The sequence below is a fragment of the Myxocyprinus asiaticus genome, chromosome 36 (assembly GCF_019703515.2).
Source record: "Myxocyprinus asiaticus isolate MX2 ecotype Aquarium Trade chromosome 36, UBuf_Myxa_2, whole genome shotgun sequence".
NCBI lineage: Eukaryota > Metazoa > Chordata > Actinopteri > Cypriniformes > Catostomidae > Myxocyprinus > Myxocyprinus asiaticus.
In genome coordinates, this window is record NC_059379.1 from 15527712 (window position 1) to 15540414 (window position 12703).

The 12703-nt window shown below is 34.9% G+C and overlaps 1 protein-coding gene across 2 annotated transcripts in view; it reads right to left on the bottom strand.

Annotated features, from left to right (window-relative positions):
* The window catches only part of LOC127427478 (gamma-aminobutyric acid receptor subunit pi-like), a 29464-nt gene extending 19042 nt beyond the window's left edge, over positions 1-10422 (bottom strand). Inside the window, exons 1-2 of one of the 2 annotated variants that reach the window (XM_051675115.1) lie at positions 10206-10422; positions 3414-3488 (exon numbers count right to left, since the gene is read on the bottom strand). In XM_051675115.1, coding sequence (XP_051531075.1) covers positions 3414-3463 — 50 coding nt within the window. In that variant the 5' untranslated portion in view covers positions 3464-3488; positions 10206-10422. The remainder of the gene's footprint in view (positions 1-3413; positions 3489-10205) is intronic. The other variant, XM_051675116.1, reaches the window with a different exon arrangement.
* Between the last annotated feature and the right edge of the window lie 2281 nt (positions 10423-12703).

A 12703-nucleotide genomic window follows, 5' to 3' on the forward strand; every position in this document is an offset into this window, starting at 1 on the left:
GTGTGTGAAAAACTGAAAATTAAAGAGCTAACCTTGAACCTGCTTCGTTGTCTCCTGACTCCTCCATTGCCCCGAACTAAGGACATTTCCACAACGTATTCCCATTACTTGTATTTCGTTACACCCCAACCCTGGTCATAAATGAATTCTTACTGTACTGTGGTTCATGCAGTAAGCATGGCTTTCAAAATAGAGCATTCAGAAATGGATCTCATGTACAAAACAGTTCACCAGAGTATTTAATTTAGTTTTCTACATATGTATGCCATCTGACCTATAAACAATAACTTTGTAGAAGTGCTCATCAAGAAGACTTTTAAAAGGGTCATATCATACCCCTTTAATACCCCATATCATGCATTTTCCCACTAAAATTCTACTTGAAATGTTAGTATTTTTAGGTTTTCATATTATAGTTTTTCATGACCATGTTCTGCATGTCTCTGTGCCTAGCTGCATAAATCACCTTAAGTTTTTCCCTTAAAGGGTAATTCACCCAAAAATGAAAATTCTATCATCATTTACTCACCCTCATGCAATCCCAGATGTGTATGACAATTTGGTGAACTATTCCTTTAAGTATAACACTTAAAGCATGATTTCCCCTAACCTGAAGGAATGACTTGAGGATGTTGCATATAATCCTCTAATATAAGACATTTCTCATAGGTGAGGGAAACCGTTACGGGATTTACTACAGTGAGCCAGGTTTTAACATAATAAAATTCTACTGTTACCACAAACTTTCAGAAGATCGGAAACACGCAATTATAAAATTTTAACCAGCAACTGTGTTTTCAAATGAGCCCAATTTTGCATGAAACCCTTGCAATGCTGGTTAAAATTTTAGAATCGTTGGATACTTTATAAATGTTATTCATGTACAATGATTGCCAGATTGAATATCCGGCAACCGCATGGCACACCATTGTCTTAAAGGGATAGTTCACCCAAAGATGAAAATTCTCTCATCATTTTCTCACCCTCATGCCATCCCGGATGTGTATGAATTTATTTTCCAGAACACAAATTATGATTTTTAGAAGAACATTTCAGCTCTGTATGTCCATACAATGCAAGTGAATGGGTGCCAAAATGATGATGCTCCAAAAAGCACATAAAGGCATCATAAAAGTCATCCATATGATTCCAATGTTTTAATCCATATTTTCTGAAGTGATATGATAGGTGAAACAGATCAATATTTAAGTAATTTTTTGCTTGACATTCTTCTCCCTGCCCAGTAGGGGGCGATATGCAGGAAGAATGTGAATCACCAAAAACACAGGAAGAAAACTGTAAAAGTGATCTGTTTCTTACCCACAGTTATCATATTGCTTTTGAAGATATTGATTTAACCACTGGTGTCTTATGGATTACTTTTATGCTGATTTTTATGTGATTTGTGGAGCTTAAAAATGTTGGCACCCATTCACTTGCATTGTATGGACCAAACGAGCTTAGAAATTCTTCTAAAAATCTTAATTTGAGTTCAGCAGATGAAAGAAAGTCATACACATCTGGGATGGCATGTGTAAATTAGTAAATAATGAGAGAATTTACATTTTTGGGTGAACTATTCCTTTAACAATCAGCACGCTGTCAGCAGTGCACTAGCATCAATATAGCCAGCAACGTTTTATTCCACAAATATAACATTTGCCCGCATTATACATTATTTCCTGTGATTATTGCTGTTGTAAATACATTTAAAGATGGGGTAAAGACGGACGGCTCTCGCCAAGCATTTGGTGAGTCGCGTCCATATCAGAAACTTGCAGAATTAAGAACTGTTGAGAAATAGAAGTTATGAATGACAATAATATGAATAGGTAAAATATGATAAAGAATGAAATAGGGAAAAGGACTTGAAGTGGACCAGAGTCCAAACAAAGACAGAAAAATGACTCATGTTATAACTACTGTAAATGTTGTGTCTTATAGACACAACATTTACAGTATGGGAGACTAGTTCAGTGTGACATATATTGTAACATGATATAGACATATTAATATTTATCTCACTTTACAACAATAAAAGAGGGATGTCAGTGAATGGAAAATATGAGTAAGTGTATGGATGTGAACAAGAACGATTCATTTATTTAAAAGGTTATTGTTAGGTATTTTAGAGCTCCTTGGTTTCAGTCAATTTTGGATTGTAGAGAAAGTTTTGATTTCTGAAAGTTACAGTATGATTTCATAGTGTTTCAAGATCTTTCATCTCAAAAGATCAAAGACAATTTGATTCCCCATAATATGAACACCATTGGCTCTGTATAAACCTCAAACCAGGATATCCAAACCCTCCTCAGTAGTATTAGATTCAACAAACAAAGACATTGCAAGGCCCTTTGCAAGATTAATCCTTATCTTCATGCGCTATGCATATTGCTCTTTTTAGTGTGGTTTACTCAGTCATGTGACGGAAGCTGAATTACTGGCCATACTGTATGTACACCCACTAAAGTCTCCCAGCTTGCCAGCAAGAGAGACTGGTAATTGGAGGGGAAATAAGAACAGGAAGGGGTGGGGTAAAGCAGATGGTGAGGTGGATTGGTGCTGGCACACCTCCTTAGCATTCCCCTTTGATCTGTTCCAGAGTATACTAGCCATTCACTGAACACACAAAAATATACTGCACAGCCACCTCTGCTAAACCAACACAACTAATTTAGTCTTGACCAAGTCCTATATCTTCAAATCAAAGCCTCAAAGGTCATGATGGAACTGATGAGACATCTCATTACAGTGAATGGAATCTGCCTGAACTCTCGCTGAAGAGTGTTGAGCCATGGCAGTTCCAGTAACTCACTGTGTCATTTCTCCACACTGTCACCAGTAATCACGTTAGCACTGCATCTACTATACCGCTGCATGGATAGACAAGCCCAAACAGAGAAAAGGAGACACGATATGAGGGCTGTTATTTTCATCTGTGCCCGTACATCGACTGTGATGGTCTCATTCACTCTCATCCAAAAACTCTACTCGGATTAGTTATAATTCCATCCTTCCTTTCGCTACACCTTTCACCAAACCCACACAATTTTGTGTGAATGGATACTTAAGGCACATAGTCTTTAATTTGCTGCCAAAAGAGTAAACCTAAATGATATCCGGCTTGTCATTCTGGCAAAGACATCATTCAGAAGGCTTATCACCCAGGAGAACTTGTTGACATAAATGGGTTTTCCACCTCGTCTTTCCTGCTAGCATTGAGAAACATTGTGCTTATCAACTTTAAAAAGCTATTTCTAAAGTGAATGCACATCATACACTCTACATTAATTGTTTTAACATTAGGGGAAACAACATAAAATATCTAGACAGTGTAGGATGCAACAATCATGGTCAACTAGTCATGTGACAGTGATGAGCGCATGAATCTGAAGCCACCAGAAGTTTCTTACCTGCTGATGAAAAGGAGGAGCAAAGAGCCCACAAAGCTACACAAATTCATGGCTGCTGGAGTGTCAGGCCTCTGACTGTGACACAAGAGAAAATGAGCAAAGAGAGATTATGGAGAGATTTGTATGCAGAGATTAAGCATTGCTGGCAAATTTTACAGTTAGCACAAGCACTGAACATTTTAGTGTGATGAGCCCGTTGTTCTCTGAAAAATTAGGGCAGGTTTTTTCAATCCTCCTTAAGTGTGTCTTTACACAGGGACAGCTTAGTAACAAACATATTATCTTAATTAATGTTATGAATGAAGCTTTAGGGTATTTAGGTGATTTACTGAATGTAGTTTTAAATTCAGAATTCAAATAAAAAGGCTTAAAATGTCAAGTGATATTTAATTTTTTTTTATTTTTTTTTATTTATTTTGTTTTTTAATTTTTTTTTTTTTTTGAGAAAAAGAAAAATCCTTATAGGAATATTCTGGGTTCAGTACAAGTTAAGCTTAATCAGCAGAATTATGCATAATGTTGATTACCACGAAAAATAACTTTGATTCGCGTCTGCTTTTTTTTAACCCTTGCATGGTCTTAACAATCATGTTCCTACTTTGAACCTGCCGGGTCAAATTGAACAGTTTTTTATCTTTAATTTCAAAAGCTTGCAATAATGACTCTGTTTGCTCTTTCTCTCTACTTTTGTCTTAAATCGTTCCTCTGAGTGGCAGCAAACAATAGAAAACTGCACTATTTTTTTTCTCTATCATCTTCTAGCACAATTTACAGATCTGAAAGGCAGGGGGCGCCCCAGCGTTTTTTATTTTATTTATTTTTTTTTATAGACATTTTTGGGAAGCCCCACCCTTCCCCCATGTTTAGTGGAATATCTTGGCCTCTGAATGGACAAACATGACATACAAACTTGATCTTGGTGTAATTTGAAAGCTAAGAATTTCATTATCTATAGTCAGGAACGCATTCAAACAATGTTTTAATTGCTGAATTACATTTTTGCTGAACTGCATTTTTTGTCTGGACATTTGAGACTTAACAGTGGATTATTATACAGGCAAGCTAAGAGACAAGTAAAAATATAAAAAATTTTGTAGAAAACAATTTAAGATAAGAGCTGATATTGAGTTTTTGGCTATTTAGGGCATATAGAAGCAGTGATCGGAGCAGATATGAGACTTCTGTGATGTTTTTTATTCACTTTTTTAAATTCACAATTTCTCTTTGAAATTCTTTGAAATGTGTCTGTTGTGATTATTATTATTTGTATTTTTTTAAAACACGCATTATTTGAGCTGTAAAAAAAATTTAAATCACAGATTTTGCGGTATTACAGGGTTTACGGCGTTATGTCGTCATGTCAACGAAGTTGTAAAATTGGATATAACTTTACACAGAAAAGGTTACAAAGCAATTTTATCATACTAAAATCATGTTAACATGAATATTGTGTATGTCTTGTGGCTATACTTTTGAAATACTGAGTTTTTTACATTTACAGATTGGTCCCTTTCACTTCCATTGTAAGTGCCTTACTGTAACCCAGATTTTAGCTTCTTTTTTTTTTTTAAAGAAAAAGAGGGATAAATCGAAATTATTTTTTTGTGTTAATCAAAATTATTCTACAAATGCTGTCAGTTGAGCTTCACTTGTATTGATCCCAGAATATTGCTTTAATTGTGACCATACCTTTCAATTCAATTGTATATTGTAGCAGTTTTTACAATACATATTCCAGTTTTACAGAGAAAAAAAAAAAAGGTAAAAACTTTTAAAATGCTACGAATGCTAACCAAGCATAACTTGGCACTTCCCTGTTTTTTAAACCATTTTTATTTCCTTAAAGCAATTCATTGGCTTCTTCATCGCATTCTAAAGTAAATGGCTCTGGAAGTGACAACTACAGTATTTGTGAGGTAGTGGTTAACAGTCTGTGTTCATTATGAAGAGTTGTACATTTAAACCCACAAGTGATGGGATAGGATAGACCATGAGCTATAGGCAATTGACCTCAACATACTGTCTCTGTAATAAGTGTACTCTGTCAATACTTTGAATTACAGTGCCTGCTAAAAGACTAATGATATGCACTTTCTTGTAGATTACCTTTCTAAGAAAGTAAAGGTTAATGTGTTTTATTTAAGTAGCTCTTCTCTTAGACTCAAGGGCACTTTAAGAGAAAAGAATAAGCATACAAAACAAAACTATACATCAAAAATATAAGAAACGGATACATAAACATATCAAGCAACTCAAACTTAACATAAGGGTACAGTACAACACAAGTCTACAAAGCAAGTGTAGCTGATACTAGATTAAGTAGGAAAATGGTAGGTGAGCACAAAATGAGACCAATAATCCATGTCGGACTACATATATGGAAAAGAAATAGAGAACAGTAAAGATATTAAGTATAAATTGTAAACAATTTCAAATATTTAATATCAATTTCCAGTGGTTCTTTTAGTAATCTCTGAGTCTGTAAGATTTCTGAATCTGCTTGATACATGTTTTCCATTGAAATGATTAACCTCAGTCATATATAACTTTAAATCTTGAAGAGATTTTCTTCTGAGGCATAATCCCAGAGCACAGAGTGCAATAATCCGTCAAAAATAATGTTTTATGTTTGAATGCAGTTCATTCTCTGAACAGATTTATTCACAATGACATAAAACTTGACAGATACTGTATATATTCCCAGGGAGTAATGTAAAACCACTTTAGCTATGTGAAGTACACAAAGATGACAAAATAGAACAGTATAATTTAGGTTTTATACTCAATGCCCTCATTCTTGAATAATATCAATTTGGCTTTGAGCTTTCAGCATTGTAAATAACAGCTTTTATCTGGCCCTATATTTTAAAGCTCATGTTTATCTTCTTGATTTATAATTTGAGCCTTTGTGGAAAAAGAGTGAATGATTCTTTGCTCAGTCTTCCAGCACCATTGCAATGTGTGCAGCTGTTCAGATGAGTTTGAGACAACAGACCTGTGCCCTGCAGCACACACATATACAGGAACAGACAATTTATATATGGCTTGCATGGTTAGTGTTAAAAAGCATGTAAGCAGTCATGGCGCTGGCCAATTGCATCTTTACATGCAGGGTTGGGGAGTAACGGAATACATGAAACGGGATTACGTATTTAAAATACAAAATATAAGTAACTGTATTCCACTACAGTTACAATTTAAATCATTGGTAATTAGAATACAGTTACATTCAAAAAGTATTTTGATTACTGAAGAGATTACTTTGCATTTTATTGTCATTTGTTTCATTTAATATTTAGTCCTTTCAGATGGAAAACATTTATACACATAAATGATGCGATCCAAAGTGCATTTGAACAGCGGTGAAACACTTTCTTATGATGTGTTACATTCATACAAGCAGACAGAGAAGTAAGTTTGAAGTTTGGATCAGAAGAAGTAGAAATAAACCTTGTGTAAATTGTCAGCTTTACACTAAGCTAAAATGCTATTTCTACCCATTTTACATGCACATGTTACCAGACACAATCATATTTTATTTATCAAGAAAATTCATGTTGGATCATAATTTCTTTTTTCTAGTAAGACCTTTGATATTAGGGCAAAAATCGTATTCTTGATAATAATTTTGTTATTGTTTTCCTGTAAAAATATCTACAAAAATCCTTAAAACAAGATCAATTTGATTTATCTTGTTTTAGAAACAACACTGCATAAGATATTTAGGTTTTTCAGAGAATGTATTTTTAACATGTGCATTTTGTCTTAGTATACGTTACAGACCTTGACTAATCTAACGGAATATGTTACAAATTACATTTTACAGCATGTATTCTGTAATCTGTAGTGGAATACATTTCAAAAGTAACCCTCACAACCCTGTCACATGTTAACTTGGTTTTCAATGTCTCAGATCTGGAGTTGAGGACAACAAGACATGTACAGATCCATAGATTACTCAGGTTGGAATAACAATGGCAAGCCAAAAAAACAAAGCACTGTGAAATTGTTCACTTCGTATGGAAAAATCTGCTCCTGACCCAGATTAATATGTTAGGTTTTACACACAAACACACACAAATATAGAGGTTCCATGTAGAACTCTTCCATTCTGCCTGACAGTTCTGTCAAAACCAGAGAGCTCTACATGCATACAGCAACTGCCTCATCTCCAAGATCAGAACATTTCTTTAGCTTAATTCATTATGTATTATTATTACGCTCCCGGCTCTTTTCTCTTTATCAACTCTGTTCTTGATTTTGATGGAGACAGATAGCACATTATATAAGTACTGCTGTTAAAGGTGATGTGTGTGATTATTTTAATGTTAAAATACTTTCTCCTCTCCCATCTTAGAATGTAGTGACAACTACAAGTCATAAATTGATTTCCCCAAAAAATGTAAACACTGTGGCTCTGTGATGCTCAAAACATTGCCCAGTTTGTTTGAGCATACTGATTCCATTTGATGACACTAAAGCATATCATTATTCTTCCATTTTTAAAAATCAGCATTTACAGTAAGTTCATCCTAAATGAGTATGGGATAACTTTGATATAGCCATTCAGATCATATCAGGAAGTGTTCAAGTTTATTTGTGCCTGTATATATTGCTCAAACATGGAACGTGCAATCTTCCCACACCCATGTATTCCCTCTCCTCCCCCTTCCTGTTGTTTTCCTTTCCTTTTCCCTTTTGCTTTCGTGACTCATTGGCTGTTGGGAATATCCTCATCTTTAAAAATGTGATTTCATTCATTTAGAGTGACAGATGACATCTTCAATGTGGGTACAGGACCTTGACAGAGAGCACCTGGCCCCAGGGGAATGATATACTGGACTTGTTCAGCAACCTTACCAGGAAACCCAAAGGGCCTGAACTGGGCATGCTGTGGTCGTGGGTGTTGGAACTTTGGCTCCAGTGCTACAGATACACTGCTCTGCCCTCTTGGCTTTCTCCAGCCTTCAGATATTATTAGGATACCTGACAGCTGAGCTTCCATTTTTTAAGCCTAATCCATCCATAAACCAATGAGCTCAAGCTCTTTTCCTTTATTGCACACACACCTTCTTGCTATATTGACTTCAAACACCAGATTTCTCTTTGAGAATCTAGGTCAGCAAATGAGTGAAATCTGTACAATCTCACAACGGCTGGGTCTAATTACTGTTCTTTAACAAATACATCACCATACGAACACTATAAATTAATAATGAAAGCAAAAACAGAGCATTATTAGAACTGTTATATTCTATAAAACCTTTCCTAGCTTTATAAAATACAGAACAGACCTGATTAATTTTTGCTGAAATACATGATGTAGTAGTGAAAAAAGAAAATCTCATATTTCCTCTTAGAATTTTGTAAATAATAAAATATGGATGAGAAAGAGAGAGCTTGTTTATAGGGTGCAATAATGATCTTCTTGCCTTTGATAGAGATTATCTGTGTATCTGATGGCATCCAAGATAAGTGCAGCTTTTGACACTACTTCCATCTGAAAACCAATGGAAAGCTTAGCTTTAAGCCCTCAACCAGTTACAAGATGGAAATCTGCACATTTTCTCATAGTTTTCCAGGCCTGTAGTAGTGGCTATTGCAACAGATACTCTGTGAAAAGTGGTAACCTGTAGTTAACTAAAAGGAATATTCCAGGTTTAATACAAGTTAAGCTTAATCGACAGGATTTGTGGCATAATGTTGATTACCACAAAAATACATTTCTACTTAAAAAAGAAAAGAGCAAAAATTAAGATTACAGTGAGGCACTTACAATGGAAGAGAATGGGGCCAATATTTGGAGGGTTTAAAGGCAAAATTGTGAAGCTTGTACTTTTATAAAAGCACTTACATTAACTCTTCTGTATTATTTGAGCTGTAGCATTGTTTAAATCGTCGTTTTAGTGGGATTGCAGGGTTTACTGCGTTACGTGCAACAAAGTGGTAAATTTGGATGTAACTTTACATACAAAAGGATAGTAAGCGATGCTGTTTGTCACACTAAAACCATGATTAGCCTAGCCTATTGTTTACATCTTGTGGCTATACTTTTGAAACAGTGAGTGTTTAAACGTTTAAGGATTGGCCCCATTAACTTCCATTGTAAGTACCCTACTGTAACCCAGATTTTCGCTTTTTTTATTAAAAAAAAGAAAAAGAAAAGGAGAGACGAGTTTAAATTTATTTTTGTCGCAATTAAATAATCAGTTGTCACAATTCCTGTCAATTGAGCTTAACTTGTATTAAAACCGGACTTATTTCTACCTATAATCTAACACCTTTAAATGAGTTTTATGTGTGCAGATTTCAGTAGTCAATGCTGTCAAAAGCATTAAATTCACTTGAGAACTTCAAAACACTTTCAGCTCAAGCGGCCATAACAGAACTTAAAAGACTTCCTCTTTGCCTTTAAATATGACGATTACTGACAGTGAAAATATTCACATTGTAAATAGGCTACAAACGAAATCCAACCGACATGTACACATTCTAAATTATAAAACGCAATTTATAGCCTTCTGTAAGTTTAAAGGTTCTCCTAATGTGCTATAAAGTGTATTTTAAACAAACGTTAACATAATTCCAATAAAACAACAATTTTCAACATCAAGGAATTTACGCAGCAAACTATCATTTGAGTTGTCGTTTTGCAGAGTTGCTAATAACTGGCAAAAAACGATAAATATGGGATCAGTTTTGCATTCATGATATCTCATGTTCAAAAAGGTGCATCATATAGGCTACAGATTATCATGTATGAATGCATGTATGAATAATCGTTATACTTACATTTAAATCCGGGTAATCGTTTGCATTTCCAAACAGAACCCAAACGCGAAAAAGAACGAATCACTCATCTACATATGTTGAATCGGTTGTAACTCCGAGCCATTTAGTTGTGTGGAAAGAAAAATCGGACTTTCCCTGGTTTCCTAAGCGTTGGAATCCGTCAGCCTGTCAGTGATGCGCAACTACTTAACAGCACTCTAACTACTGTTGCATCTCTGACATGTTCTGCACTGTGTGTGCTGTGTATGGGATAAGAACCTATCAGTGATATCTGACTGATGATTCGAAGGTGATTGGGTGTAAAGGGTCTTGGAAAGTGGCATCTCAGATATTTGGAAAATTTACATTGAATCACAGTGGCTTGTAATTATCACCACACATACAACTTCTAATCTCCATGGGCTATTCATGCCACATGTGAGCAAAGCCATTGGCATTATCTGTCTGTCTTCTCTTACTTTATATATAATGTCACTTTGACCATGAGGTTATTTCAATTGGTACAAAATTGTTTTTTAACATGCTCGCCCCCTTACATCCAAGCAAATAAGAAATGTTTGACATTGCATAGTGCAATAGACTGGAATACTCTAGGGAATAGTGCTGTATCGAATGCAGAAATGCATCCTTTTTTGCTGGCGAGTTGTATAATTTCGGGGAAGCTTCAGCTCCAAGGCACCCACAGAACTGGCAGGTCTTTGTAATAAGCCCACTTACAGATGGGGCTCTCCAGCATTTACCTGTCAAGAGGCAAATAGATCTGATTGTCAGCGTATTTCTTTTGAAACCGATGGATGACTTCAAAACACAAATCACAGCGTATGTCAGAGCTGAAACTTTGTGCAGATCATTGTATGGTTGGCTGTAGGCTATCAAAGTTTAGAGAAGGTAACCTGCTAAAAAAAAATCCAGAACAAATTCATGAAGATCAAAAAATGATGCAAACATCACACAGAAAAATTTGCATACTAAAGTGTGTGTACACAAGCACTCGGATGTGCTGCATCTATCTTCATCACACGCCTGCAAGTCTGTTTTAGCAAAATGGACATCAGCATCAGCTGCCTGTCAGAGCAAATGTTACACAAGGTACATTCAAATATGATCATCCCACATTGCTGCAGAATAAAAATTGTTTCAGGGTTGCATGCCAAACGCTATGCTTTTTTCTGTCCAAAAGTTCTCGTCTTGCTCATACAAATAGATTCTCTGAATTCTTTCCGCAACTCTCCCACTCAAGGCATTTAAATATGTCCTTAAGCGTATCACTTCAAACTCTATGAGAGTGAAGCAGAGACTTCTGAACCACTCAGGGATTTAATTCATTATTCCATATAAAGCTTGACTTGAGAGACAAATATTAGACTATAGTAAAATAGACAAGACAGTAATTATGTAAATTTATTGGGTGGCAAATTCTAGGAGCAAGCCAATGAATTAACTCTTGTAAACATTGCTATTTTCACAATTAAAGACAATCATTTATGTTCTCATGACCATGACACAATACAGAATTCACAATATTAACTATAACAGATTTTATGCAAAGATGCAAAACAATTAGGTCACACACTGAATATAAAAAAAAAAATTTCCTCTTGTGATCCCATTAAAAACAGTGTAATAAGCTGTAGTGGAATGGATTAAAAAGGTCCGTAATATTAACAGAAAAAGAATGTAAAAATGCTACAGTAAAAAATCTTCAATTGGTTAACAGGTAGTTACCGTAACATATACGGTGAAAGAGTAGTATATTTTCTTCGATGAAAAAGCATGATTTTACTGTATAAATCCGTAACCATAAAAAGGTACATTGTTTTACAAGTGAATACATTTACTTTTACAGTAAACTATTGTTAAAATGACAGAAAACAATAGAAGTCCCTGTGTGATTCATCACATTTCATTATATTTTGTGGAATTAGCTGTTTCTTCTTCTTTTGTTATCAACTATGTACATTGGAGTGTTCAGTGGTATTATTATTATTATTATTATTATTATTATTTTAAGTTGCTGCTTATTGCATTACTTTAGTGTCACATGTGTTATCCTGATGGTGTTTTGTGTTTGTATGGGTAACACTGTGTCTCTAAATGTGTATTGGTCATTGCTCCTGGAAGGACCACTTTATGATGAACTTTAAAGGGATAGTTCACCCAAAAATGAAAATTCTCTCATCATTTACTTGCCCTCATGCCATCCCATATGTGTATGACTTTCTGTCTTCTTTTGAACACAAACTGAGATTTTTAGAAGAATATTAAATATCTGTAGGACCTCACAGTGCAAGTGAATGGGTACCAAAATTTAGAAGCTTCAAAATGCACATAAAGTCAGCATAAAAGTAATCCATAAGACTCCAGATTTTAAATCTATATCTTCAGAAGCGATATATTAGGTGTGTGTGAGAAACAGATAAATATTTAAGTCCTTTTTACTATAAATACCCAGTAGGTGGCGACTTGCAAGAAGAATGAAAATCGGCAAAATTAAAAGA